Genomic DNA, 25,326 nt, shown 5'->3' with positions numbered 1-25,326 from the left:
TTGGAGAGGCCAGTGGAGTATACCTTCATATCCACTGGTTTGTACAACTGGAAAAAAAGGCAAAACAGAAATTCAATGAACACCAATCCTCCTCTCAGCACAAATTTGCTATATCTCCAGAAGGTTCACTTGATGTAACTCCAGTGACTGTCCAGCTACATAATGGAAAAAGAAGCAGCAGGAAGAATGGCAAAAGAAGTCTAGCCAAAATATTCAGAAGTTTACGTTTCTTACTGTGTCAAGGTTTAGAATTACGTGGACATACTGATACGGAGGGGATCTTCCTGCAGTTAATGAAGCTCCTGGAAGAGGAAGATCATGAGTTGACGGCCTACTTGTCAAAGAAAACCACATTCACATCACGCCAGGCTCAGAATGAAATAATGGAGATGTTCAGCCATCAAATACTGAGGAACATAGCACACGAAGTGCAGCAAAGTAAAATCTTTGCATTAATGGTTGATGGCACTCAAGATGTTACGGTTGCCGAACAGGAAGCAATATGTATACTATACATAGATGAGAACCTTGACATCCATGAGATATTTTTGGTTTGTACAGTGTTTCCAATACAACTAGTGAAACAATATCCTCGACTATACTTGATGTACTGACTAGACTCAATTTACCACTGTCAGGATTAAGAGCACAAACTTATGATGGAGCCGCTAACATGAGTGGTGCGTACAGTGGATGCCAGGCACAAATAAAAGAGAAGCAACCGTCAGCTTTGTTTTTTCACTGCGGAGCACACAAGGCTAATTTAATAATGCAACATGCAGTTGAAACTTGTGAATGTGTTCGAGATTCTATCAAGTGGGTACATGAACTTGGTGTCTTGCTTCAGAGGTCAGGCAAATACGTGACAATCTTTGAAAATATTGTATCGTCAGACAGCCACAATGGTCCAACACGCTGGTTATGCCGCCTATCTGCAATTACATGTGCTAATGATCACTACAGTGACATTGTTGATTCTTTGTCTGAATTAGCAAATGAAAAATCAGATGTAGCAGTGAAAGCACAAGGTCTGCTGGACAGATTTGACAAAGGAAAGAGTTTTAGGATTGTTGATGGCTTAACATCTATTAGCTGCTATAGAGGAACTAAACCATGCATTCCAAGAAAAATCAGCGACAGTATCTGGCATGATTGAAGCATCTGCAATGAGAGTTGAGCAATTGCGGGTATTGTGAACAGAAGAAAATTACAACAAGATATTTGATGAAGCTGAGAAAAAGGTAACTTCCCTAGATCTGCTGCCTATTGAACTACCACGCATTCTCAGACTCCCCAGAAGGATCACAGGTGATAGCTCAGCACACCATTCCTCAACAGCTAGAGATTACTACAGAAGCCAATATTTTGAATTTGTGGACACAGTCATAGAACATCTGACCACTAGATTCAATACAGACAACAATGACTTGAGGCAATATCTGGCACTTGAGAACATTATCACATCTGTAAAGATTGACAACTCGGTTATAAACAACTATCCAGAAATCTCTGCTTTTATGCATTAAGACAGTTGAAGACGTGGTTAAAGTCAACTATGTCTCAGTGCCGTCTCAACCATGTGGCAGTTTGTCACAATCACAAAGATAAGGTCGACAAAATAAATATAGAAGAGCTTATGAAAGAATTCATAAACAGATCATCACAAAGGAGGTCTACGTTTGGGAACATGTAGACCAGAGGACAAAATGAATCTTACTTCAATGAAAAGTATGAATAATTATATGTTACATTGTATTGATGTGTAATTTTCAAGAGTTCGCAAAGGCATTTTAATTATTTTTGTCAAACACCATGAACAGTTTTTCAGTAGATATAAACTTATCAAGGGTAATTACTAAATTTATTAATATTTGAAAACGTAATTCATGCAATGAAAGTTATTAGTAACCTTGTCAAGTATAATGGCCATCTTTTATACTGTGCAGTGTGTAGGAATAAATTCATGTGGCAGTTAATTTGTGACACATTTGTCTTTATTCTATTAACATTTTGAAAACTGTTCACAACACCTTACTTATACAAACCTACATGGAAACCTTGAAATATCGTGACAAGAAGATTACTCTGACTGCATGTTTACAGCTTTCAGGTTCACATAATCAGAGATTACCAATTTGCAAATTGAACAGTCCACATAAGTGGTTGCAAAAATCATCCCCCCATTGGGTGTAAAAAATCTACGCCCCTGTAAACAAATATTGTCGTTTCTCACTTTCAAGAATTCTCTTCAAATTTTGAGAACAGGCGGATTTGCATAATACATCACATGTAAAAACGAAAACTACCTAATGAAACAAACGTAGGCACTAAAATAAACGATATAACAATAAATCTATTACGATATTAATTCATAAGGCGACCAGTTAGTATTTAGGCTAATTTCATGGAGTTCACATTTTCCCTATTACATGCTGAAAAAGTTTTTTTTTTTTTTCATCTTTCGAAGCTCTACTCAAATAAGTGGTTGAGTTTAACAATGCAAAATGGATATTTTTTTTTTTACGTTCATTGGCTTTAAGATTTTGGCCCGCACTGTACGTACAACGCGATAGTAATATCACGTTTTGTGCGTACCGTTTCGTATTCTCATACAGAATAACCCCTTAAAATGGTAGGGTATCATCGCTTCTACAGGGTGGCTCGTAAGTCCATACCCATCCGTATGTTATGTTATATATTCAGTTGTGCATGTATTATAATACTAATGATGAGTTGAAGGTAGCTGGTACCGCGGCAATTGGAACAATAAACTGCTATGTTGAGGAAAATATCACGCAGAACATCGCGTCGCATAATATTATGCAGCGAGAATACACTGGATACATAAGACATACGGATGGGTAGTTACTTACGGGCCACCTTGTATATTTTCTGCGTGTTCGTGAAAGTCGTTTATTTTAATAAGGAGAAAAGGTTGATCTGGCGCGTGAAATGAGTTACGCAATGTAAGTTTAAAATCTTTATTCGTTTGTGTTTAAATAGTGACAAAAGAGCCTTATGCTCAAGTAAGAAATTTTATATACAACTTTATGGCAGGTCTAATTAAATGTAACATTTGTGAATACTGAGTTTCAAATGTCTACGATGCTGCTGTAAATTGTAATTGTAAACTAAGTGTAACTGTAACAGTGTAACTATGTAATACTCGTATAAGCTATCATGTCTGCCATATTGCTTCTGGATCTGAAGAAGATGATGACCGATACATTAGTGAAATCTTACACACGACTTAAATAAAAAAAAATTAAACATTGAGTTTTACACTTGTTTTTTTTTTCAATCAAGATAATAGGGTGTTAAAACTTATTTTGTGAAAAAGTGCTTCATAATAGCAACAGCGGGAGACAAAATTTAGATGATTGTTGGATCTAAGAGGGCTTTAAAATCACTTTGAAGCTCATATTAATAGTATCAGGGTAATGTGGGTTAGGGGTTTAAAAATATTCCTCATATTTTACAAGAAAATAAATTTTTATATGTATGTGTGTATATACATTAATAATGAAAAATGTATTGAAAATAAAGCTGTTGGGGAAGGGGTGAGTAAAACGATGTCAAAATATTTTTAGCAGAATTAGGTGATTTTTGTGGTGCTTTATTGGTTCTTGTCTTTCTGCTTGAGATGCATGAACAGTTTTAATTCTTTGCTTTGAATGCATTCATTTAACAATAATTATAATTACTAAGTGTTATTATGTGCATTTGTAACTATCTGATTGGTTTCCCTGTTTAGTAAATAGAACCTAGAATGGCAAGTTGAAATTTAGTATTAACTGTTATATCTGTTATGGATTATTCTACTAATTTTTACTAGAAAACTACTCAAAGGATCATGCCATGATTCATTTAATTGTATTTTCAGGTCAGAGTCTGAACCAGTAGTAGGTGCTTTTAACTCCAAGAATGGCAGTACTTTGACCAATGTTGAGCTTTTGGAGTTGGTAGAAACATATCCTTCTGTTAAGGAGGTTCTGAAAGAAATCCAGAAACTCATGAATGGTAAAATACCTTATTCTTCATTCAACAGCTCTCTTAAGAAAATTCAGGAAGAAATGAGGAAATTATTGAACTGCAGATATAACCAAGAAACTTTAGAGGAGTTTCTGATGGAGAAGTACAAAATACCTCAGAAAAAAGTTCCAAGTGCAGCCAAAGAAGTCCAAAAAACCACGAGTTACAATGACTATGAAGTAACTCAGTTTTTAAAATTAATAAATATTGATTAATTACATCTTATGAAAGTTAGTCTTGAAAGGTTCAATTTTTGTAGAAAAAGGATGAAGATATGAGTAAAATGTATACACTGTTAAGTGCTCTTTTAGCTCCACTGGTTACAACTCTTACTATAAGCGAGTTAAATTAGGATTATTTCAACTGCTAAAAATGCTGTACCTTCTTGTCTAATTGACATAGACTTAATTCAGAGTGATATAAAATACATCTTTTGTGCTTTATACAAAATGGTTGTTGTCTCTGCAATTTTCTTTAATTTTGTTTTTTTTTAAGTGGTGAAGGTAATTATTTTCAAAATAAAAAAAAAAAACAACTTAAGACTAGCTGCAGGATAAGAACAATAAGGGATCATTTCAATTTTTAGTTTGTTTCTGCCCATTAGTCACTGAGGAAAAATGAAGTTAAAATTTTAAATCCACCCTTTATGTTTGAGAAATTCACTGCTTATCCTAATTTCTTGTAAGGTGCTGGCACGTCATCCTATAAGCTAATGTCATAATCTTTGAAAATATAACTGTCTTTACAAGAGCCTGTATTTTTAAAATTTTGTTATTACATCCACTTATTATCTTCAAAATACAGCACAAACAGATGTTATAAAAAAACAACCAAAAATATAGAGTGAAATTAAATTTTTTGCTTTTTCTTTGGATAGTTTTGAGCAGCAAATGTTACATTGCTGTTTCTATATTAATGTACATTTTAATAGCTCTTTAAGAAATGGTATAGATAACTAGAAAGTGCAAATTAAACATCTAATTAATGTTATTATTATGACCTGTATTTAAAATTATTATTATTATTATAACATTTGGTATATAACTATAATACTATTGCTTAAGTGAGATTGGGAATTTGCATTTAATTGTATATATATTTGTGAAGTTGATGAAGTAAACTTAGATTCTGAATTTTTGGCTACTGATTCTAGTAGTTGAACCAATTGACTGAAAATGTCTACAAAAGTTGTATCATGACAATATTTGTTTTTTTAAACTCGAAGTTAAATTTATTAGCTGATTTTGCACATAATTTAATCATGTGCCATAGTAATTTTTGTCATTTTAATATTTGGAAAGGTTTTCAAAAGGTGTCCATAATATATATTTTTAGGTGTGATAGTTAAATAGGCATGGATTATTTAGGTGGGGTAAAAATACTTTGAAATTTTTATTTTTAATTAACATATCTCATTCCTAAAGTTTGCAATTTGCTATTAATAAATATTAGGCATTAATATGGTGTGTTGGATGGACTGGTCTATCTAAGTTAACGTTGCATACACTAATTAAGTTTAACATAATTTTATAACTAACATTCATTTTCTTTTTTAAAAAATCTGAAACAGATATAGAACTTCTACATATATTTTAGTATTCAACCAACCCAGATAGAAAAAAAATGATAGAAGAGTAAAAACTTATTTCCTCAGGAACATCCTCGAAATTTAATACCAGAGCTTCTTCGTCAGTTTTACACACTTGGGTGGGTTTCAGGAACTGGTGGAGGAATCAGCATTAAGTATGGGTGAGTATAAATATTTTCATGTATACAAAGTTCATGACTCTAACAGCAAATGCTGTTTTATGATACAAGAGTTATTTCCTTTAATTTCTGATATGATTAACTATATTACTTACTGAAAGCCATTGCAAAAGTTAAAGTCACAATACATTTCAAATAAGGATAATCAAAGCGTACATGAAAACACAGAAATAAAAGTAACTAGATTTTCAAGTTTTAACTGTTATTATGGATAGACAAGGACTTGCACTAGATGGTGTCATTTGAAATAGAAAATTATAAAATGTTGTTGACAGTAATGGAGGCCAGGCCAGCATGTTACAAAAGTTTAAACATCTGTAAAATTTATTGTTTTACTAATTAACCCAAATTAATCATTGATGTAAACAGTCTTAACAAATAACACTGATTTTATGTTTTTTGTGGTTACCTGATGTTTTTGAAATAAAAAAAACTTTGTAATATTCATGTATAAGTAAGGATATTATTCATTTCAATTTTTTCTTATTGTCAGTGATTATTAAGATATAAATCTCAGCTATAGTTCATTCATTTGTATAACTTAGTGTGCTTCTGAAAAATAATTGTCTTAGGGGGAGAAAATTTACCGGAGACACTAGGTATGAGACTGAGAAAATGTACAGAGCAAACTCATCGTGGAGAAAAATTAACTGCAACTTGACAGCAGTTGAAATCATTTTGGTCTAACAGATTTAATGAATGGACTGCACAGGGCACATATGTGGCAAACATATTTTCTTCTAAAATCTTTTGCTGCATACCTTTATCATGCCCAGACGTGTTAGCAGCATTGTCGTTAGCAAGACTGACCCCTACGTTCTGAAACATTAAGTTTGCAAACTTCACGCAAGTACTGCAATACCTGGTTTGCCATTTCATCAGTGGTAAGGCTTTTCAGTTCCAGAAAGGTTACAAAGCGTTCAATAGGCTATCCATCTTTTAAGTATTGAAGTACAACACTTAAGTAATCTGTGTGATAGATCTGGCATTGAGTCAACTGACAAGCTAAAATAACCAGAAGAATTTACTTCATCAACAATGAATGCATGAACCTTCTGAACCATTGGTTCAATAAGTTCTTCACAGGTGTTTTTGGGTAAGTAAGAAGGATTTCATTTTCCATATTTCAGAATGTGCACCTGCTAAAAATTGATCAAATTGATTTATGAGCTCAAGCAGCCCTAAAAAATTCCCATTCTGCAGTGAACCAAATTTTTCATCTGTTCCTTGAAGAGCCAGGCCACGTTCAGCTAACTTATGAATAACAGCTATTATATGCTCCAAGATGTGTTCCCTGTAATTGTAATTATGTGAAAATCTACAAGACATTAAGTTTTGTACTATTTTTTTATTTCCCAGCAATCTTCCCTGCCAAAAAAAACCCAACAAACCAAACAAAATAACAAAATAAACATGATAGAGGAAAATAAATAGAGATACATTTCTCAAAATAACACAGAAACAAACAAACAAAAAAAAAAAGACTTAAAACTAGAATATGGTAGCATGACTAGTAAGTAGATAAATCCAATGGCAGCTCTTCAGCCAAATCATTCTCAACAGAAGATGTGGTAGAAGTTGACACCTGAGGTTCCAAAGCACATTTCTTCAACATTGTGAGTGACCCAGTATCTGAATGCAGAGTCGAAGTTAAAATGATCTGAAGGTTTGGACTCCATGGATAAGTTTAGTAACATTTCTGTCTTGGCCACAGACAGACTGCTTCTGACATCTGTTTTGGTGCTGTTGTACCTGCTAGTTTCCTGCTCACAGTCAACAGATGTAACTGGAATTATTAATCTAATTACTGCAATCTGAGACAGATTTGGAAAAGTTTTTGATGGGTCTGGTGGATGTATTCCTTGTAGAAGCTCTTCATGTTTCTGTTTTTGTGAGCATCCTGTTCCATTATGTTCCTTAGTAGCAGCCATTCAGTCGGTGCCTCATCCTAATTGATGAAAGGAGAGAAGTACTGGATGAGTTTCTTCACATCATCCTCATCAGATACTGCTCTGCTGTGACATGGGCTAAATATTGAAAAAAATGACATGTTAGTACTAGTCTGGGAATGCTACTTGTAGTCTTGTGACCACCACTTCAACAAATGACTCAGCAGCTGATCTGTACTTTTCACGTTGTTTATCAATATTTTTGATGTCATGGCCTCTATAAGAAGTGTAACCACTGGCATCAGGAACTTGTGGGTGTTCCTTCAGTGCAGTCTCTGTGTAAGGACCAGGGATGTGTACCAGCAACTGAATTGACAAAATAATTGCTTTAACCTGATCATAAGATAAATCAGCTCTCTGTAGAGATCTTGACAAAAGTCCAAGAATGCCAACAGCATCAGCCAAAAAATGTGTCATCATGACAAAGCTGTAACATGACATTTGCTGGACTAGACCATGTAGTATGGCTGGCCTGGAGTACCACATTCCATTGCTATGACCTGCAGGCAGCTTATCACAGATGCAATACGGTTGACTAGTGCTTGGACAGAATCATTAAAAGAGAGCCATCATGTGAAGAACATTTACTTGATTTTGTTGCTTTTCTCTCCATGCAATGCTTTGCTCTCTTCCAGAACCTGACACAACTTGGGAGAATATTTCAGGCTTTTTGCAAACTGGTTCAAAACTGAAATGTACTTCACAAGGTATGGTACCTGGTTTGCTGCCTTTTCAGCTGCCAACTGTAATCTGTGTGCCAAACAATGACTTGTTATTATCCAGGGGCATTCCTCCTTAAATTTTGTAGCAACACCTATTTTTATTCTTACCATGACATTTGCACCATCAGTTGCAAGTCCAACCAAGTCAACATTAAACAATACTCGATCGACCATGACTGAGCACATTGTGTTGTAGATAGAATCAGCCCCAGTGTTGGGGCTCACGCACAGCAAGGAATCGACTTGTAACCTCACCTAATGATGAAAGATACCTGATATAATTATCAGTATAGAGGTGTTTTCTGCATCAGTTGCTTCATCTGCTTCAAGAGCAAAAAATGAGAAAGGCAATGCCCGAAAGTCTGCCTGCATTTCATCCTGAACTACATGATTTAAGGCACTGTACATATCATCCAGAGACTGGCTGTGGGTGTGTATGAAGCTCTCTGTTCCACTTTGTGACTGAGTCTGCAGTTTCTTTAGAGAGGTCACTCCCTGTTACAAAATATATAAGAACTTATGTTTTGAAATAAGACCACCAATTAAAGTAATAAACAAAGATATTTGGAAGAGTTGGCTAGCTACTTAATTTTTTATAGATATTTTCAAAATGTTTCACTTTTAGAAAATTGTCAAATTGGCTTTTGTTTTAAGAAAATACTGTAGAAAACAGAAAATATCTTATTAATACTAGAATGAAGAATATTTTTACATTGAATACTTGTAGTGAAAGGAGGGAATGAAACTTCACAGTTGGGATGGCTTCCTTTGCTTGTACAAGTAATGTGGTCATCTGTGCCTGAATGCCACCTTTACACCTCACATACACATTCACAGCAGCAGATGACATGTCCTTCAAAACTTGTGATGCTACTGCACTGCCATGATCTTCTGACCGTGCATGCTTCACCAAGTCGTCTTTTTTAGGCTTAGTAGAAGTTTTCCCAGTGGTAGCATAAATATTTGTCTTCTTGTTGCCCCTGCATAATTTGCAATGAAATGTATTTTGTTGGGAAACATGTTCCAGCCAAGGAAACTGTGAAAACCAAGTTTCTTTAACAACTCTGTGAAAATCACAGGTATATATTTTTCACACCAACTGTCTGATCACTGCTGCAAGCTTCAGTTTCTTCAGAGCTGTCTTTCCTTTTGGAAGTGGATTTCCCACCATCAGTTGATGTTGTTGCTTTGACCTTCTTTTGAAAAGAACTTTATATCTAAATGTTTAGACGTCTTTTTTATCTGATCTAGGAGTTGTTATGATCTCAATTCAAACACATGTCAAACGAAACTTGGGATTTCCACTTTGATACAGACCATATCTTGGTTTGATGAAAGTCAGGTTTTCTCTGATTACTGTTTGTGTACCACGGGCAGAATCAAACATGTAGCATGAGAAATAAAAATAAAAGAAATCATTAGCACAGCTGAGTAATGTATTTTTTAAATTCAATTTGTTAGTTGTCATATCCCTGAAATCATAAAAATACATATATAAAGAAAATATAGATTACAGTCAGTGGTAGTTTTTAAAGACGTTTCTTGTTTCTTCAACTTGCTGGGGGGCGCATCTGGTCATTTGTCATCATTAATGGCGTGGATGGCGACAAAAACCATGAAAGCTGTTAAGATCGAAACTTTAGCAGAATAAATACAGGAAAACCATCCAAGACCAAAATATTATCTTTCACCACTGTGGTGCAACCAACACTAGATTTTTTAGCCACAGGCTGTTTCTTTTCTCCAATGGTAATGTGGCTGATGGCTAACGGAAGCCTAACCTGTAATTACTCTCTTCTTTAATTTGTTTTTCCAACTCTTGTTGTAAGCCTAAACCTTGTCTGCAAGTTAAGTATGTTAGTATAGAGTCTCGGTGAGTAGTGCTTCTTTCATGATGATCAATTACAATAGTATTTTGCCAATCACTGAACCCTTCTCTTTCAACAAAACATGGAAAATTTTTGGGCAAAACGTTTGCAAACAAAGCATTAAACTGAACATGTTGATAGTGAATACTATAACCACTCTCTCATATTGCTCACCATCGGCTTTTAGCCCAAAGAAAAATTTTTGCAAACAGTATCTCATTGGTTTGATACCATTCAAAGTCAAGCAAGATTTGCCAAATGGCCCATTGTGGTGTTAACAGTCAGTGGGTCTATGAGCAATACAATAAGCCACATCATCAGCAAAGAAATTGAGCCACAACTATGGATCTTTTGTTTTAGTTTCTTCATCTTTTATGCACTGAAGCATTTTACCATAGTCCAGTAGATTTTCATTTTCAGCAATTATTTCAACTCCAGATTATCTTGTAGAGCAAACTGCACCAACATTAACACTAGAGATATCGAGAGAATTTACAGGCAAAGTGAGATCAGTTGTGAGACCTGTGCCAGTTGAGCCAGCCTGTAATACCTCAATGTTATCATGATGTTCTGAACTTGAAGTGGTACTTGTAAGTGTGGAGCTTGGTTCAACTTCAATCTTGTCAGAGTCAGATGCAGTAAAAATGACTTCTGATGGCAGAGATGGGTTTTCATTTGAAAGATCTTGTTGTATAAGGTGAGTGAAAAAATTAGTCAGCTTTTCAGTCTTGGCCACTAAATCCAAAGCCTTTTGTTGGTTCTATTTTGCCAGTTTTCTCTTTTGTGCACCACTTAATTGAACATGTTTTATTTTGCAGTCTAAAAAATACAGAAACAAAAATAAAAACTCACAAAAGAATATGGATCATATATAATTATAATGATTAGAAAAACACTGAAATTCATAAAGAAAAACATTGGTAAGACAGTCAAGCATAGTAAACTCTAGGTCTACATTTAGACAAAGATTGTTAGAAAGTTATCCTAGGACCTAGGTCCATCAGCACATAAACATGAATTAATAAATACATTTATTGATTTGCTGCATTCTGATTGGTTGAAAACCATTTGAAAATGGCTTCAATCTGTTTTAGGAGAATCAGAAGCAATGTCAATGGTAATATGCAAATCCATTGTGAGCCAAAAAGTATTCCAAAACAATTTGTGATCAACAACACATAGTGTAGTGGCCAATATACCCAGTGATCATTCTGTACTGGTACACATACCTAACATATGATCAATTGTAAACTGTACTGCACATTGAACTTCTAAATATTGGGATAGGCCTCAGTTAGTGTACCTTAATCTTAATCAAGTATCTGAAGAATGAGTTGTAACCTCAACTTTGAGCTCAATTTTGACCTGGGGACTTTAGATGAGCCAACAAACCATACATCAACAAAATAGGCATATGTCTGAGACTTTATCTGCAATCCTGGATGTGAAGGCAAATTCAAAAGGACAGCCTTAAATTGGGAATAGTCCACTTCATTATTCCAGGCTGCAGTAGCGTTTCCATTGAACATACACTAAACTAGTTACAGTATTTAGGCCTAATGTTGTTCTCACTCAGTTCTCGGATAATACTAATGTTAGGCCTAATGGAACTGAGGCCACTAACATTAAGCTCAGTACTCAGTACTAACCTTGCTTACATGAACTTGTTCAATTCATGCACTTTTTCAGACAATCCTAAATTTATTTTGTTGATTTGTCAGTTCTTTACAGTATCTTTGTGTGACCATGAGGGCAACAGTACTGTACTATTACTATTAGTATAATGTATACATAACAACATTAAAAATCATGTTGTTGTACATGTCGAAGTCTTACGCTATTTGAACTAAAAGGTCTAATTATCGCCTTTAGACTGCTCCAATCATTCAGTTGTTTCCCCAGCTTTTCAGAAATGTAATACAACACATACTGAACTGAATTTATAGTTGCAAAATAATTGAATTACACCTAAAAGTTTGTCATCATTGTCTCTGTTTCTGTGTCAGATTGTTCATTCATCTCATAAAAAATATCATCAGAGGTCCTGGCCAGGACAGGGCATTATGACATCAGGATAGGATCAGGGAAGAAGTAATGAGAATATAATTGTGAGTTCCATTTTTGGGTCTAAAAATGACATACTTGACAAAATTTTGTTGGCTATTTATGAATGGGGATAAAAATAATGGTGCCCAGTCTTAAATCACATTTAAGAGTGGGTATCCTTGTATTTATCCCCGAAGTAAATCTCCACTTCAGATCTGTTTATATTGTTACATAATCACAAAGGAATAATACCTGCCCAAATACTCTTATAGGTTGCATGTAATCTATGAATGATGGCATTGCTATATTGGCATTCCTTTCTAAATTTTTTCTTGGTATGATAAATTTCAAAACATATACTCGTGCACAAAGGAGGTTTTTTTATAGCAAGTTGTTTGAAGCCAAAAAAATTATGGCTCAGAAAAGGTTCAGTGAGAAACACACTTATAAAAAAAAAAAATAATAATAAAAAAAATTACCAAACACACATGAATAATGCAATACTAATGCAAATAAAACTAAAACAAATGATACAATAACTCAAACATAACATATGAAAACAGAAGCCAAAAAAACCATAAAACTAGCCACATCTCTGTACACGTCTGTCACCATTTTATTTGCCTTGTGTTTCTGTGATATTATTCTCTTTTTCTGTAGATGTGACTGAATAAAGCAGTAAAAGGTAAAACAAAATAGTTCAACTGCCGATAATTTCTTATAACTAGCCATAGCAGCAGTAATGATTGAAAAAAATATTTCATCTTCAAGATCAGGCATCATAACATATGATCATCTTTTACCTGAAGTTTTATCAACGTTTTCTACTGCTCTTTACAGCAATCTTTTGCAAATCAATAACTTCAGATACATAGTTTAGTAGTTTCTCGAAACTTTAGTCACTCACGAAACTAAAGAAAATGTTTTTTTTAACAATGCAGCGTAAAGTCGAACACGGAAGATAATGACAATTACAAAAAAACTGACTAAAGTTGAGTGTGGCAATGAAAGAGTTAAGGGCATAATAGTGAGAGAGTAAACTCTATGCTGCTCTAAGCACTTGCTTAATGGTTAATCCAGGGCTAAAAATGTTTTATCTAGGATGGAAAAGTTGTCATATGAGAACAGGTTAAAGTGTGAAACTGTTTTATCTTAAAAAAGAAGAGTTAGAGGAGAGCTGATTGATATGTCTCTAGATTGTTAAGGGAACTTGTAGCTTTGATAAATCATTTTTTTTTTCATACTTCACAATGAGAATGATATGGCAAATGGACATAAGTATAACTTTTGGTAAGGTAAGAATATCTTCAGTTAAAATAGTTTCATTTTTCTAGAAGGGTGTTTGGCCTTTGGAATTAGTTATCTTCAGATGTTATGGATGAACATAATTTAAGAAAGTGTAATGGAAACCTTTCAAGAAAAATGGGATGACAAGGGCTGCTTTTGAGTGTTTTTAAAAGTTTAATTTTGTGGATAGGATGATATGTATATAAAAAACTTATAATGTAACACAACAGGACCTTTCAAATTCTACAGACTGAATCATTTATGTTCAGATTTTACAAGATTTTATAATTATGAGCAAATCTCGAGGTGTTGTCACAAACATTTTATACATGGTTACCATAATTATTCTGAATGTAGTTTAAAATTTTTCTTATTTCCATTTTCTCTGTAAATTAATGAAATATTTATCATATTTGATAAAATTTAACATTTTTTATTCATTAGTGATGAAATTTATATTGCTCCATCTGGAGTTCAGAAAGAGAGAGTCCAACCACAGGATTTGTTTGTTCAGGATATTAATGATCATGATATCTGTAGTCCACCTGAATGGAAGAATCTTAAGAAAAGTGAATGTACACCCCTTTTTATGAATGCTTTTAGGATAAGAGGTGAGGTTTAATGTTCTTCAATAAAAGAAAAATAAGAAAATGTGTATTATTATCTTTAAAAGAAATAATATAGTTCAAATATTTATTTTGTTGTAACATCAGTGATGAGTCCAGCATCATTCAATGTTTTCTGCTTCTTCTCTGATTTCAGCCAAGGAATAACATTTCAGACTTTTTAAGTGAGTTCATCATCAGGTAACTGTGGTTACATTGTGTGGAAAGCAACAGCATAAAAATAGGTTCAGTAAGCAAAACAATGGCCTCATACCTGAGATATGGTACACCCCAAATGTTCTACTAAAAATTACGATGTGCAAGCTTGATATTGCAAAGAGAAAAAAAGTGTTATTAATAATAAAGTGTAATGATATTTTTGTTGGGTTTGTGTTTGTATTTCAATATTTATTGAACCAGCTTTCAAATAAAGAGATTCTAGAGGTGGATAGTTTAAAGGTTGCCTAATTGGATTTGATTAACATCCTAAATTTAATTTCTCTTGAGAAGAGAACACTAATAGATGATATTTTTCAATCTTTCAAGATTATTTGAAGATTCAGTAAGATATAGGCCTTTTATTTCTTTGTTTTGAATTAAGAAGACAAAATGAAAAAACATAAGTTTAAAGATTAGAAAAAGACAGGCAAGGCTTGAACTTAGGCAGTTTTACTTTTCTAATGGAGTTATTAGTTTATGGAATGAGTTGAATTTGGTAGTAGCGGAAGCAGATACTACAGTAATTTAAAATGTAATAAATTGTTTCTTGAAATGAAAAGATTACTGTACAGTAACTGCCTTGAAGGACCTTATTGCATATTGTCTGTATGCTACATTAAAAATTAAATGATAGAAGTAGCTATCTGAAATTTGACTAATAAGTGCATGTACACACATGCACACACACACACACTTGGCTATCCATTCTATAAAGTGATAAACTTCTGTTCATAATTCTGGCAAGTTAAAACAATTATAAAGATGTAAATATATTAACAAGTAATATTGACTTTGTTAGATAATTAATTATCATTAAAATATTTAAACTCAAAATGGTTAATTTTTTATGTTTACACTGTTTAGGTTAACACGTCAAAAATCAACCACCATGGTATAAAAATAACTGTCTTAACTGAAGATGAATTGTATCCTACCAAATTTATATTTGTGGGACCTAGTCCTACCATTCTTACCATAAAGCATGAAAAAAACATGATGCATCAACACTATCAATTCCCTTAACACCTTAAGTTCCCCTCTAACTCTTCCTTCTTTCAAGAGAAAACAATTTCAGAGATCTCAACTTGTTTACATATGACAACTTCACCATCTCAGATATCATGTTAATAGCTTTCATCTAACTACTTTCTTGGATCTGATGGTTAAGGTGCTTAACTCACAATCTTCAGGCTATGGGTTTGAATCTTTGTCACCAAGTGTGCCAAAGCACCCTTTCGGTCATGACAGTATTATATTTTGATGGTCAGTTCCACTATTTGTTGGTAAAAAGAGTAGTCCACGAGTAGGTAGTGGGTGTTGTTGACTGGCTGGCTATCTTCCTTCTAGTTCATTACTGCTTTGTGCAAAATTCAAAACAAACTAACACCTTTCAACCAGTTCAGTCTCTTTCATCAGATAAAAGTGTCCATGACTTAACACAATACTTCAAATGTGGTCTAACAAATGACCTACACAATGAAATTATTACTTCTTTATGCTTGTAATCAGTATTTCTTGAGATGCAACTTGAAATTGTATTTAACCTTGCTACTAGTAACCATCCATTGCATGGATAGCTTAAAAGATTTATCAACTTGATTACGAATATCCTTTTAAAAGTTTTTCACATTTGATCAGTATCTCTTATTAATTCAGTTGCCCAATTCACAACTTATAATTCTAGTGTTATCTCTTAAATTCAGAATTTGTTTTTTCAACATTTGGGCCAATGATCTTATTATTCTTCACATACAATAAAACATCACACTTAATTGATTTGATAATGACTTTCACCCAGGTGTCTCCAAATCTCCACCCTATGAACCATTTTTGAATCAGAAGTTAGCACTAAATCTAAAATAGCATTGTTCCTAGTAGGGTTCCCTGACCAGTTGGTGAAGAAACCATCCTAAACAGTTTCAGGCTAAGAAAACATACTTCTATATACACAATTTTACAGTGCTATTCTTCTTATGGTGCATGCATTACTGACATTACTGTTTATTCTTCTAACATACAAATAACAGATATATATTATCTTTAACGAGAATAAACTCAGATGATACTTGAGGAGAATGATCAGAAAACAATAGGTATCTTGGGAAAAGGAATTGGCCACATTCCATGAGTAGTTTTCTATTTACTCATGTATGCTTGCATGTTTTGGAGAGTTAGACAAACTTTAAATCTTCACATTATTAAATGAAGGAGATGAAAAACACCCAGTGTGTTTACATATTACAGTATTAATTTTTGAAGGATATTCTGGTTGTAAGTGAAATTAAATATGCTTGCAAAGTAAGCAGTTATTACTCATTGTTTTAGTTGTGTGAACAAATTACATATTATGTTGAAGCTACACAAGAGAGAAGTCATTTGGATTTATAAAACATAAATTATCCTCCAAAACAATAATGCTTCATTGAAGTAACAAATCCAAGAAGTCTGTCAAGGGTATTGTGTTATGTTTTTCATTGTTTTGCTGATCTTGTGCTTAGTTACACAGCATGCTAGTTTTTGATATTTTGACATAGTTCATAGAAGCTAAAGGAAGATATTGAAAATATTACAATGCAAAAATAGCTCTCTGATCTTTTTTTGTTGAACCTGTTTATGTATGTTGTAGGTGCTGGAGCTGTGATTCACTCACATTCTAAGAATGCAGTATTAGTAACACTTGTATATCCAGGAAATGAATTCTGTATCACTCATCAAGAAATGATCAAGGTTTGTCTGTTGTCATAGTTTAGTTTTGTTAGTATAACTCTAGTAGCATATTGTAAACATAAGAACTATATGTAACTCTATAGAGTTAGAATACAATAATTTGAACATTAAAATCTGCAATCAACATTTTTAAACATCTAGATACAGAATTTCTTCTCATAAAGTTTCAGTGCTTATTACTGGTATTGGTTCATAAAAGGATTTAATAAATTTGTAAGAATATTTATTGAGTTATGATGGGCATTTCATGTGTTAATAATAAAAAAAATTGTACAGCCTGCACTCAGCTTTTCCAATAGGATATTTTACCTCAACTAACATAAATAGCTATTCTCATTCAATGTTGACCTCTGTATATAAAATTTTTTTGCACATGTCACAAGCTTTGAAACTTCAAACCACCTACAACGGACTGATTGCAATGCATCTTGTATGCAAATAATCATTCAACAACCCTCCACCAATAAGACTGTGACATACTTTCTTGATGCATGTAACTCCCTTTATTCAATTTTACTGAACTATCACTTCTTGTTTAACAGTGTTTGTATTCTAACATTTAATTTAAAGCTACGTTTATTTTTGGTTACAAGTTCTTCATCCACTTGCCTGAGCTGTTGATATGTTTAGATAGAATTACATCCAGCTTGTAATGTTAGTTTTTTTTCTTGAAATGTTTGTTTATCTGTGTCACTCTGGTTCAGGTATATCTCATTGATCTTTCCTGGTTAGCACACATCTGGATTTCTCAGTTGTTTTGGCTCAGTTTGTTTCCTTTGTTCTGGATTGTTTTAATTCATCTATGTTTTTGTGGTACAGTGTATTTTGACTTTTTCATTTTTCACCGTCTTCCACATTTTTCCACAGTTGGTTCCAGATGACCTTGTTTATCCAGTATGTGCTGTAGGTTGCTTCATTGTTTCCAGGTTTGTTTGTTTTGTTTTTTCAGTGAATCCATTTGTCATGATTTGTTTTTCTTACTCCACTGCTTTGTCTGTGATTCCACCTCTTCCTTCTTAACTTAACCTTTTTCACATACATTCCCTCTTAACCATTTGGGTTTGAAATGTGTTTCAGTTGGCCTCTTAACCTTTGTCTCCAGTGGTGGGATTAAAAAATTTTAACACCTGGTTCTATCCTGCTTTACATGCCCCCATTTTTTGCAATGAAAAATAATAACAAAAATATCTTACTGAAATAATTTTAGCATGCTTTAAATATTTCCAAATCACCGCTTGATTGTCATAAAAATTTTTATTCCTTCTATGTTTGACCCTGTTGTCATCAGCTGTGTGGTATTTTTTCTTAGCCACATTTGAACTGAAGAAGCAGGATCCCAGGAATCCAATGAGAGGCCAATCAAATTAATTGTCATCAGGTTTGCTACATTTTCAACTGTAAGGCAGCTTCTTTTATCTGAATATATGATATTCATTTTTGAAAACCCTCTCTTCTGCCTCTGTGGAACTAAGAGCAACAGTATTGATGGTATTTTTGGATTTTTGTACACTTCTTGAAATCTCATGATTATGGCGATTTTGTAGGACATTTTCCACGTAGTCATGGGAATTATTAATGCTGATTTTGAGATGAAAGAGCTTACTGAATTCATACAATTTGTTCAGAAGCTTTCCAAGGAATAACAACTTCATCAGTATTCCAAGAATTTTGCTCAGGTATGTTTACCAGTTCATGAATTTTATTAATTTCTTGTGCATTATTTGTTAATTTTAAGCTTTTACAATCCATCTGTCTGGCTTTCATATTTTTATTGCTGCTTCCAGTAGTTTTAGATGAGGAAGGCCTACATATCTTTGGTTTTCAATAAAGGGCATTAGAAAATAAAGAAACTTTTTGTAGTATATCTGTCATTATTTCTAAATTCTCAAGGAAGAATTTGTTGCAAAGACAGCTAGCCATTCCTGAATATTTTTTCTCAATAGAAAAATATTTTTATAATGCTGGATAAGCATGACATACAACAAGTGTTTATCTTAGGCTGCAAGCAGCCCATCTTGATCCAAAAACTCTACCAATCTTCAGAATTTCTGATTCAATTTCTTCCAAAATGTTGAAAAGTTCCACTTGGTTTTTGTTTGATTGGTGAAAGATTGCGTAGATTTTATCTGTGAACACTATGAAGTGATTTGCTTGTTTTATATCGGTGATATAATCATCTAAAAACCAGTTGTAAGCAGTGATTTAAGCAATGCTATATTATGATGTCAGGAAAATCATTTTTAAGTTTAGTGCTCACCCCTGACTTGCAGCCAAGCATTACACTTACACCATCTGAACAGCATGCAACCAAATTAATTTTCAAATATCCACTATCAAATCCTGCATCAGGCAAACGTTTTAATAGAGATGTGTATGTAGTTTCAGCATCTATCCTCAACCAAATCAAAAATTACTGGCAGCAGATCACAATCTTCAACCTTCACAAAAAATATGATCACCAGTCTACTAGGTGTGGTTGAAGCTTCATCAGTGATGAGACAGAGTTTTAAATTTTGTTCAATTGTCTTAGTAAATATTTAATTTTTAATTTCCTTTTCAATATGATCAACTATTTTAACAGCAGTTTTCCGAGGATGGGGTCCCACTTCTGCATTCAACCCATTTTTTATTTGTAACTCAATCTCATCTTCAATGTCAAAAAATGGCCTGCTTTATTTTGCTATACTGTAGGTTGTATTAAAAACTTTACATGTAGAGCTGATGTATTTTTGGTTTACTTTATCTAGGAATTTGGTAATTGCATCATCTGCACAGTCTTTCAATTGCATTGCATATATATTGTGTCTTTGATGAAAATTGTTCATTGATTTTTTTCTCAGAGATGTGCTTTCTGAGCAGTTTATTCCTTCTTGATGCTTCAATTCTGTAGCTTCTTCATTCCATTGATACATGAATTCTTTTCTTGTTTATGGAATCAAATTTGACACAGTGATCACAACCAAGTTTCTTGTTGCAAACAACCAAGCTATCATATTTTTTCTTGAACTCCTCAGCCTGCTTCATTCTCCTGCAATCCAAAAGAGTAGTTGCTGGATCTTCATCATCTCTAGTTTGCACAATATTAGAAGTGGAAGTTTCATCGCTTCTTGAAGTTGCTTGTGGCAGATGTTCAATTGGATCTTGCTTTGAAGTTTCAGTTCTTGTTATTTTTCTTACAAACTCCACTATATCATGTCACTGCTTCATTTTAGGGGCTGAAGTCTGAAATGCCAAAATTCAAAAACAAATGTATTAATATAACTTCTAATTGAATTTTCATCACAAGGGCTGAAAACAGAATTATTTTCTAGTTATTTTTATAAATTTTCATATGAAAACTATTTTTATAATCATCTTTTAATTTTTTTGGCAGCATGTAAACAAAGAAAGTTAATTTATAGTTTAACTGTTTTTGTAAGTATTGTTTTTAGGTGACTCTGTTCTGCTTATATAAAGAATTTTATATGTTAAGTATATATCAACAAGCATAAATATAGTGAAATATAGTTTCACCAAGCCATACAATTATAACACAGATTTAGTACTATGGTATTATGGCTCATCTTTATATCTATTATTGGAATAGTTTTTCTATGAGTACTAGCCTACTAAGCCTAGTATCCAAATTTTGTATCCTGTCAGTATGAAAATACAAACAGAGAGAGATTCGGTATCCTGAGGAAAACATGAGATGTATTTTATTCCCTTAGTTGGTCAGATGCCATCATGTACCATGTTTAACATTTTTGGTAATATGCATATTAAAAGAACTTGTCCATGTCTGAATAAATTCAATGTTTAATTGTCACAATTTGGCTTTAAAAAAGTGAGCGGCAGCAATATTAACTAACCAGTACTGAAAAGATCGACAACAAAAATGTCAATCCAGGCTAAATCCACACTCCATGAAATTTTACTTTTGCTCTAGAACAGTAAAACATACAAAATAACATGAAGCCTCACAGCTTAACACTAATAGTGTAGAAATCTACATAGACTACATCATTTTTCAAACTTGCCTTTTTTCTCTGTCTACTCCAAGTATGATGGATGACTGATACCAATTGTTTACACAGGAAAATGTAAGCCTACATTAGTCCACAGCAATACTCTTCTTCATGTAAATGCCCATGCAGTTCCTGTCTCAAAAGTTATCACACTAATTTACAACTGTGTTATTGTGCATGACTTTACATAGCAAGATTCCCCAAAGCGACAGTTGATTACATAGCATGAATTCCCATGGTGACAGCTGATACATTGTACATCTATCAGCTGGTAACAACTGGTTCAGCAAACTTGTGAAATTTTAAAAACAGGTTCTTACGAACCAGCTGAATCCCACCACTGTTTGTCTCCTTCTTCCTATAATTAGTTCCTGATGTCTTCGCCCCCCGCTAGTACAGCAGTATGTCTCCGGATTTATAATGCTAAAATCAGGGGTTTGATTCCCCTCAGTAGGCTGAGCAGATAGCCCTTTGTGGCTTTGCTATACGAAAAACACACGCACGCACTATCCTGATGTTTTCATTCATGCATCTTTCCTTTTCCCTGCATATTAACCCTGTAGTCTGTTAGAGTTATTTCATCTGTCAAGCACTGGGACAACACTTTACACGTTCATCTCCTGTTATCTGCTTTGGGTAGTTGTTCCTTTTACCTCAGTGTACCGTCATCCACCTGTTGCCACCATTCGCTATTTCATGAGATCATGACTGGGTAAATTACCTTTTAGTTTGTGTGGGATTGCTCATCTGTGGTGCCTGTGCAGGTATAATTAAACTAGTCAAAGCTACACTGTAAGGCCATGATCATGTAAGAGTTATAATTCCCTGGTCACTAAATGAACACTGCTGAGATGGGTTGTTTCACAAGATCAGTTGAAGGTTTTATCCTCATAATATGGTTGATTCATTAGTCTGCCCGTCTTGGACCACACTCACCTATTGACTATAGGGGTATAACAGAAAGTGATAGCTTTCCATCCCTGCTGCAATGATAAGAAACCCACTTGAAGCTAAAGAGTCAAAGTAAAAAGAGTTAATCTGAAGATGACCTAGGAAGGTTGAAACATTATTCTGTACTTTATTTTAATTAAAGTTTTAATACCCATACCAGCTGTCTTGAGAATACATCTCTGCTATGCCTTACATTGTATATATCAGTATAGTCTGCTTTTCAAAATAGGGTTTCGTGGTCACCCATTACACTATCTCAGGTGTTGTCATTTCTCTGAACTCTCTACCTTGCTTTCTCTTCTCTTTTCTTCTTGTGGAGTTTGGGAGCCCTTACTATTTTCCAGTTCCAAGCTGCTGGGTGGCGGACTATGGAGGCATCCTACAGAATAAGATGATGAGAAACAAAATATAGATTAAACCATTCAGTCTGGAATAGGGTAGTAGTGTTCTGTAGGTGTAGATGACAAGTTGTTCTTCATTTTATATATCTTGAGAGTGAATCATTGAAATTGCAACTCACCCCTTCAGTTAGGATCCTTCATCCTATCTCCATATGAATGTTGGTTTCCAGTGGCTGGGTTTTGGGTTTAGAGATGAACCAATCAACATAAGCCCTCGCACATTTTCTCACTCAATAATAGTCTTGTTACTCCATGTGTATTGTGGGTCACAGTGGAGGTGTTTGTGGATTCATATGATTTTTTTTTTCTTCCACAGTATCTCAATATTTTATTATTCCAAGGATGTTACTGTACTTGAGGTGATTCCTGTTATTTTGATTTTGAGTGTGATTGTTTGAATTACACAGACATCTTTTTGATGCCAGATATCAGGTTCCCAAATAAATTAATCAGTTCATCACATTGATATCAGTTGCCTCATTCATAGGTTGAGGGCTATAAAATTCCATCATGAACTTGAGAAAAAGATGGTATGATACTCTTTCCTACCCCTACCAAATGATTGTTTTTTTTTAATTCTAATTGTCTTGCTGCCAGGATGATCCCCCCCTGTAGATGTTGGTTCCCGGCAGCAAGGTTTTGGATTGCAGTTGACTTGCCTGTGGTATGATCTTCTTTCCTATTCTCACATGGACGTCAATTCCCGTGGCTAGGTTTCTGGATTGGAGTTGACTTTCAAATGGTATGATCCCAATCCTTTTTGGAAGTGTCTAAAGGACACTTACACAGAATGCTTCTTTCTTCCACTCACACTTGTTCCATCAATCTCTTTAATGTGGGATTCTAGTTATTTATGTGAGAGGAGGTAATGTACCACATTGTAAGTTATAATCTTCCTATACTGAAGAAGCTATTCCTGATTGGTACTCACTGTACCACATTGTAAGTTATAATCTTCCTATACTGAAGAAGCTATTCCTGATTGGTACTCACTGTACCACATTGTAAGTTATAATCTTCCTATACTGAAGAAGCTATTTCTGATTGGTACTCACTGTACCACATTGTAAGTTATAATCTTCCTATACTGAAGAAGCTATTCCTGATTGGTACTCACCTCCATTTACACTTCCCATTCTTTCTCCCCTTTAAAAACTGATGCTTCCATTTTCTGTCTAAACTGGAAGTGACAGTTTTGTTGAATTGAATAGAGGGTGTCACATGTGTCAAGAAAATGTTGCATGCAAAATGTATTGAAAGTAGACGGGAGTTTCAGGACTTGTAGCATGTGCAAAAAATTGTTTGCATCTAGAGGGCAGCACTAGACAAGAATAACCATTTATGTGAGAGGAGTTAGTACCTATGGGAAATACATTTTCATTATATTTGGAATATAAAAATTATTTTTTTACAGTCTTTCCATAATATGAATGTAATAAGATTAGTTTTGATCTTTTTTTTTTTTAATTGATGCTGTTACATAAATGCATATTTTAGATCAAAATCAATAAGATATTTTTTCTGCCATTGAAGTAATTTTTTTTTCATTAAAATATGTTGGCAGAATCAAACTAAACTATTACTTTGGTATGTTTTTTATGTATCTTTTTTTTTTGCTGTATATCAAATTATGACATGACAATAATGTATTATGCAAATTCTAAGTAAGTATGATTAAAAATGATTTAAAAACATAATAGTAGTATAGGACCTTGACAGACATCTAAGACAAATTGCCATAAATTGATTATAAAAAACTTCCATTTGAATAAAATTGAGTAAACTATACCAATAAAAAGTCTTAAGTTAGTAGTACTCATTTTATTCTAGGAGTAAACAATATTTAAAAAAGGTGATGAAGTTTATATTTCAATATCCATCAAAATTTTGTTGTTGTTTATTATGGACAAAATAAAAGTGAAAATATTTAGAACAGATCCTGGTAAAACTCTTTGGCTAAGACTAACCCAATCACACTGTTTATTGGTATATTTTAAGGCAAGACTTCCTAATTATTATCTATAGGCACTACACAAGTAACTTTAGTTGTTGGAGACTTAACAACTCTTTAGTTGTGCTAATGATAAACAAACTTTTGAACCCACTTACCACCAAGGTCTCTTGAAGTAAAAAACAAAACAATATATCATCCACTAGCAACAGAATTGTTTGTATTGCTGCAAGTATTTTAATATATTGGTAGTGTTATACTGTTGTATTTTTTTCTAATTCTTATTTTTTCTCTTCTATAATTCTAACTAGGGTATAAAAAAGGGAAAAAGTGCAGTCAACTATTGCTATGATGAAGATCTTATTGTGCCTATTATTGAAAACACTCTATATGAAAGAGAACTTAAGGTAGAAGCTATAAGTATCTGATTATGTAAAATTATGTATAAAAGATTTGCTAAAATGTATTTTTTAACACTCCTACAAAAAGTGGGGCCTAATAGGCCCCAGAGCAACTTGAAAGGTTATTAATATTAGGCTAATAATTTTGTATTTAAATGAAATTGCCATTTAAATCCATTAATGAATGGATTAACGAGATTCCCACTGTCCCTATCTACTATCTAGGGAAACCACAGCCAGGGGAACTGGCTTGGATAAATCAGGACTAGAAACGTCTTTTCGTAGGAGTGTTAATTTGTTAAATCTATCCTATGCTGAAAACAGTGAAAATAATAGGGGGTGTAGGTAATAAATGTAGATTTAGTCTGGTTAAGTTACTTAAAAAAAAAAAAG

General features: G+C 33.6%; 1 protein-coding gene across 1 annotated transcript in view; it reads left to right on the top strand.

Annotated features, from left to right (window-relative positions):
- The first annotated feature begins 2,598 nt into the window (after positions 1-2,598).
- The window catches only part of LOC143247405 (methylthioribulose-1-phosphate dehydratase), a 34,937-nt gene continuing 12,209 nt past the window's right edge, over positions 2,599-25,326 (top strand). The window contains exons 1-6 of the mRNA XM_076495448.1: positions 2,599-2,966; positions 3,884-4,211; positions 5,687-5,781; positions 14,116-14,282; positions 17,122-17,222; positions 24,844-24,939. Coding sequence (XP_076351563.1) covers positions 2,953-2,966; positions 3,884-4,211; positions 5,687-5,781; positions 14,116-14,282; positions 17,122-17,222; positions 24,844-24,939 — 801 coding nt within the window. The 5' untranslated portion in view covers positions 2,599-2,952. The remainder of the gene's footprint in view (positions 2,967-3,883; positions 4,212-5,686; positions 5,782-14,115; positions 14,283-17,121; positions 17,223-24,843; positions 24,940-25,326) is intronic.

The sequence above is a fragment of the Tachypleus tridentatus genome, chromosome 3 (assembly GCF_004210375.1).
Source record: "Tachypleus tridentatus isolate NWPU-2018 chromosome 3, ASM421037v1, whole genome shotgun sequence".
NCBI classification, from domain to species: domain Eukaryota; kingdom Metazoa; phylum Arthropoda; class Merostomata; order Xiphosura; family Limulidae; genus Tachypleus; species Tachypleus tridentatus.
Note: the sequence above shows the minus strand (reverse complement) of the source record. Positions and strands in the feature narration are given on the sequence as shown.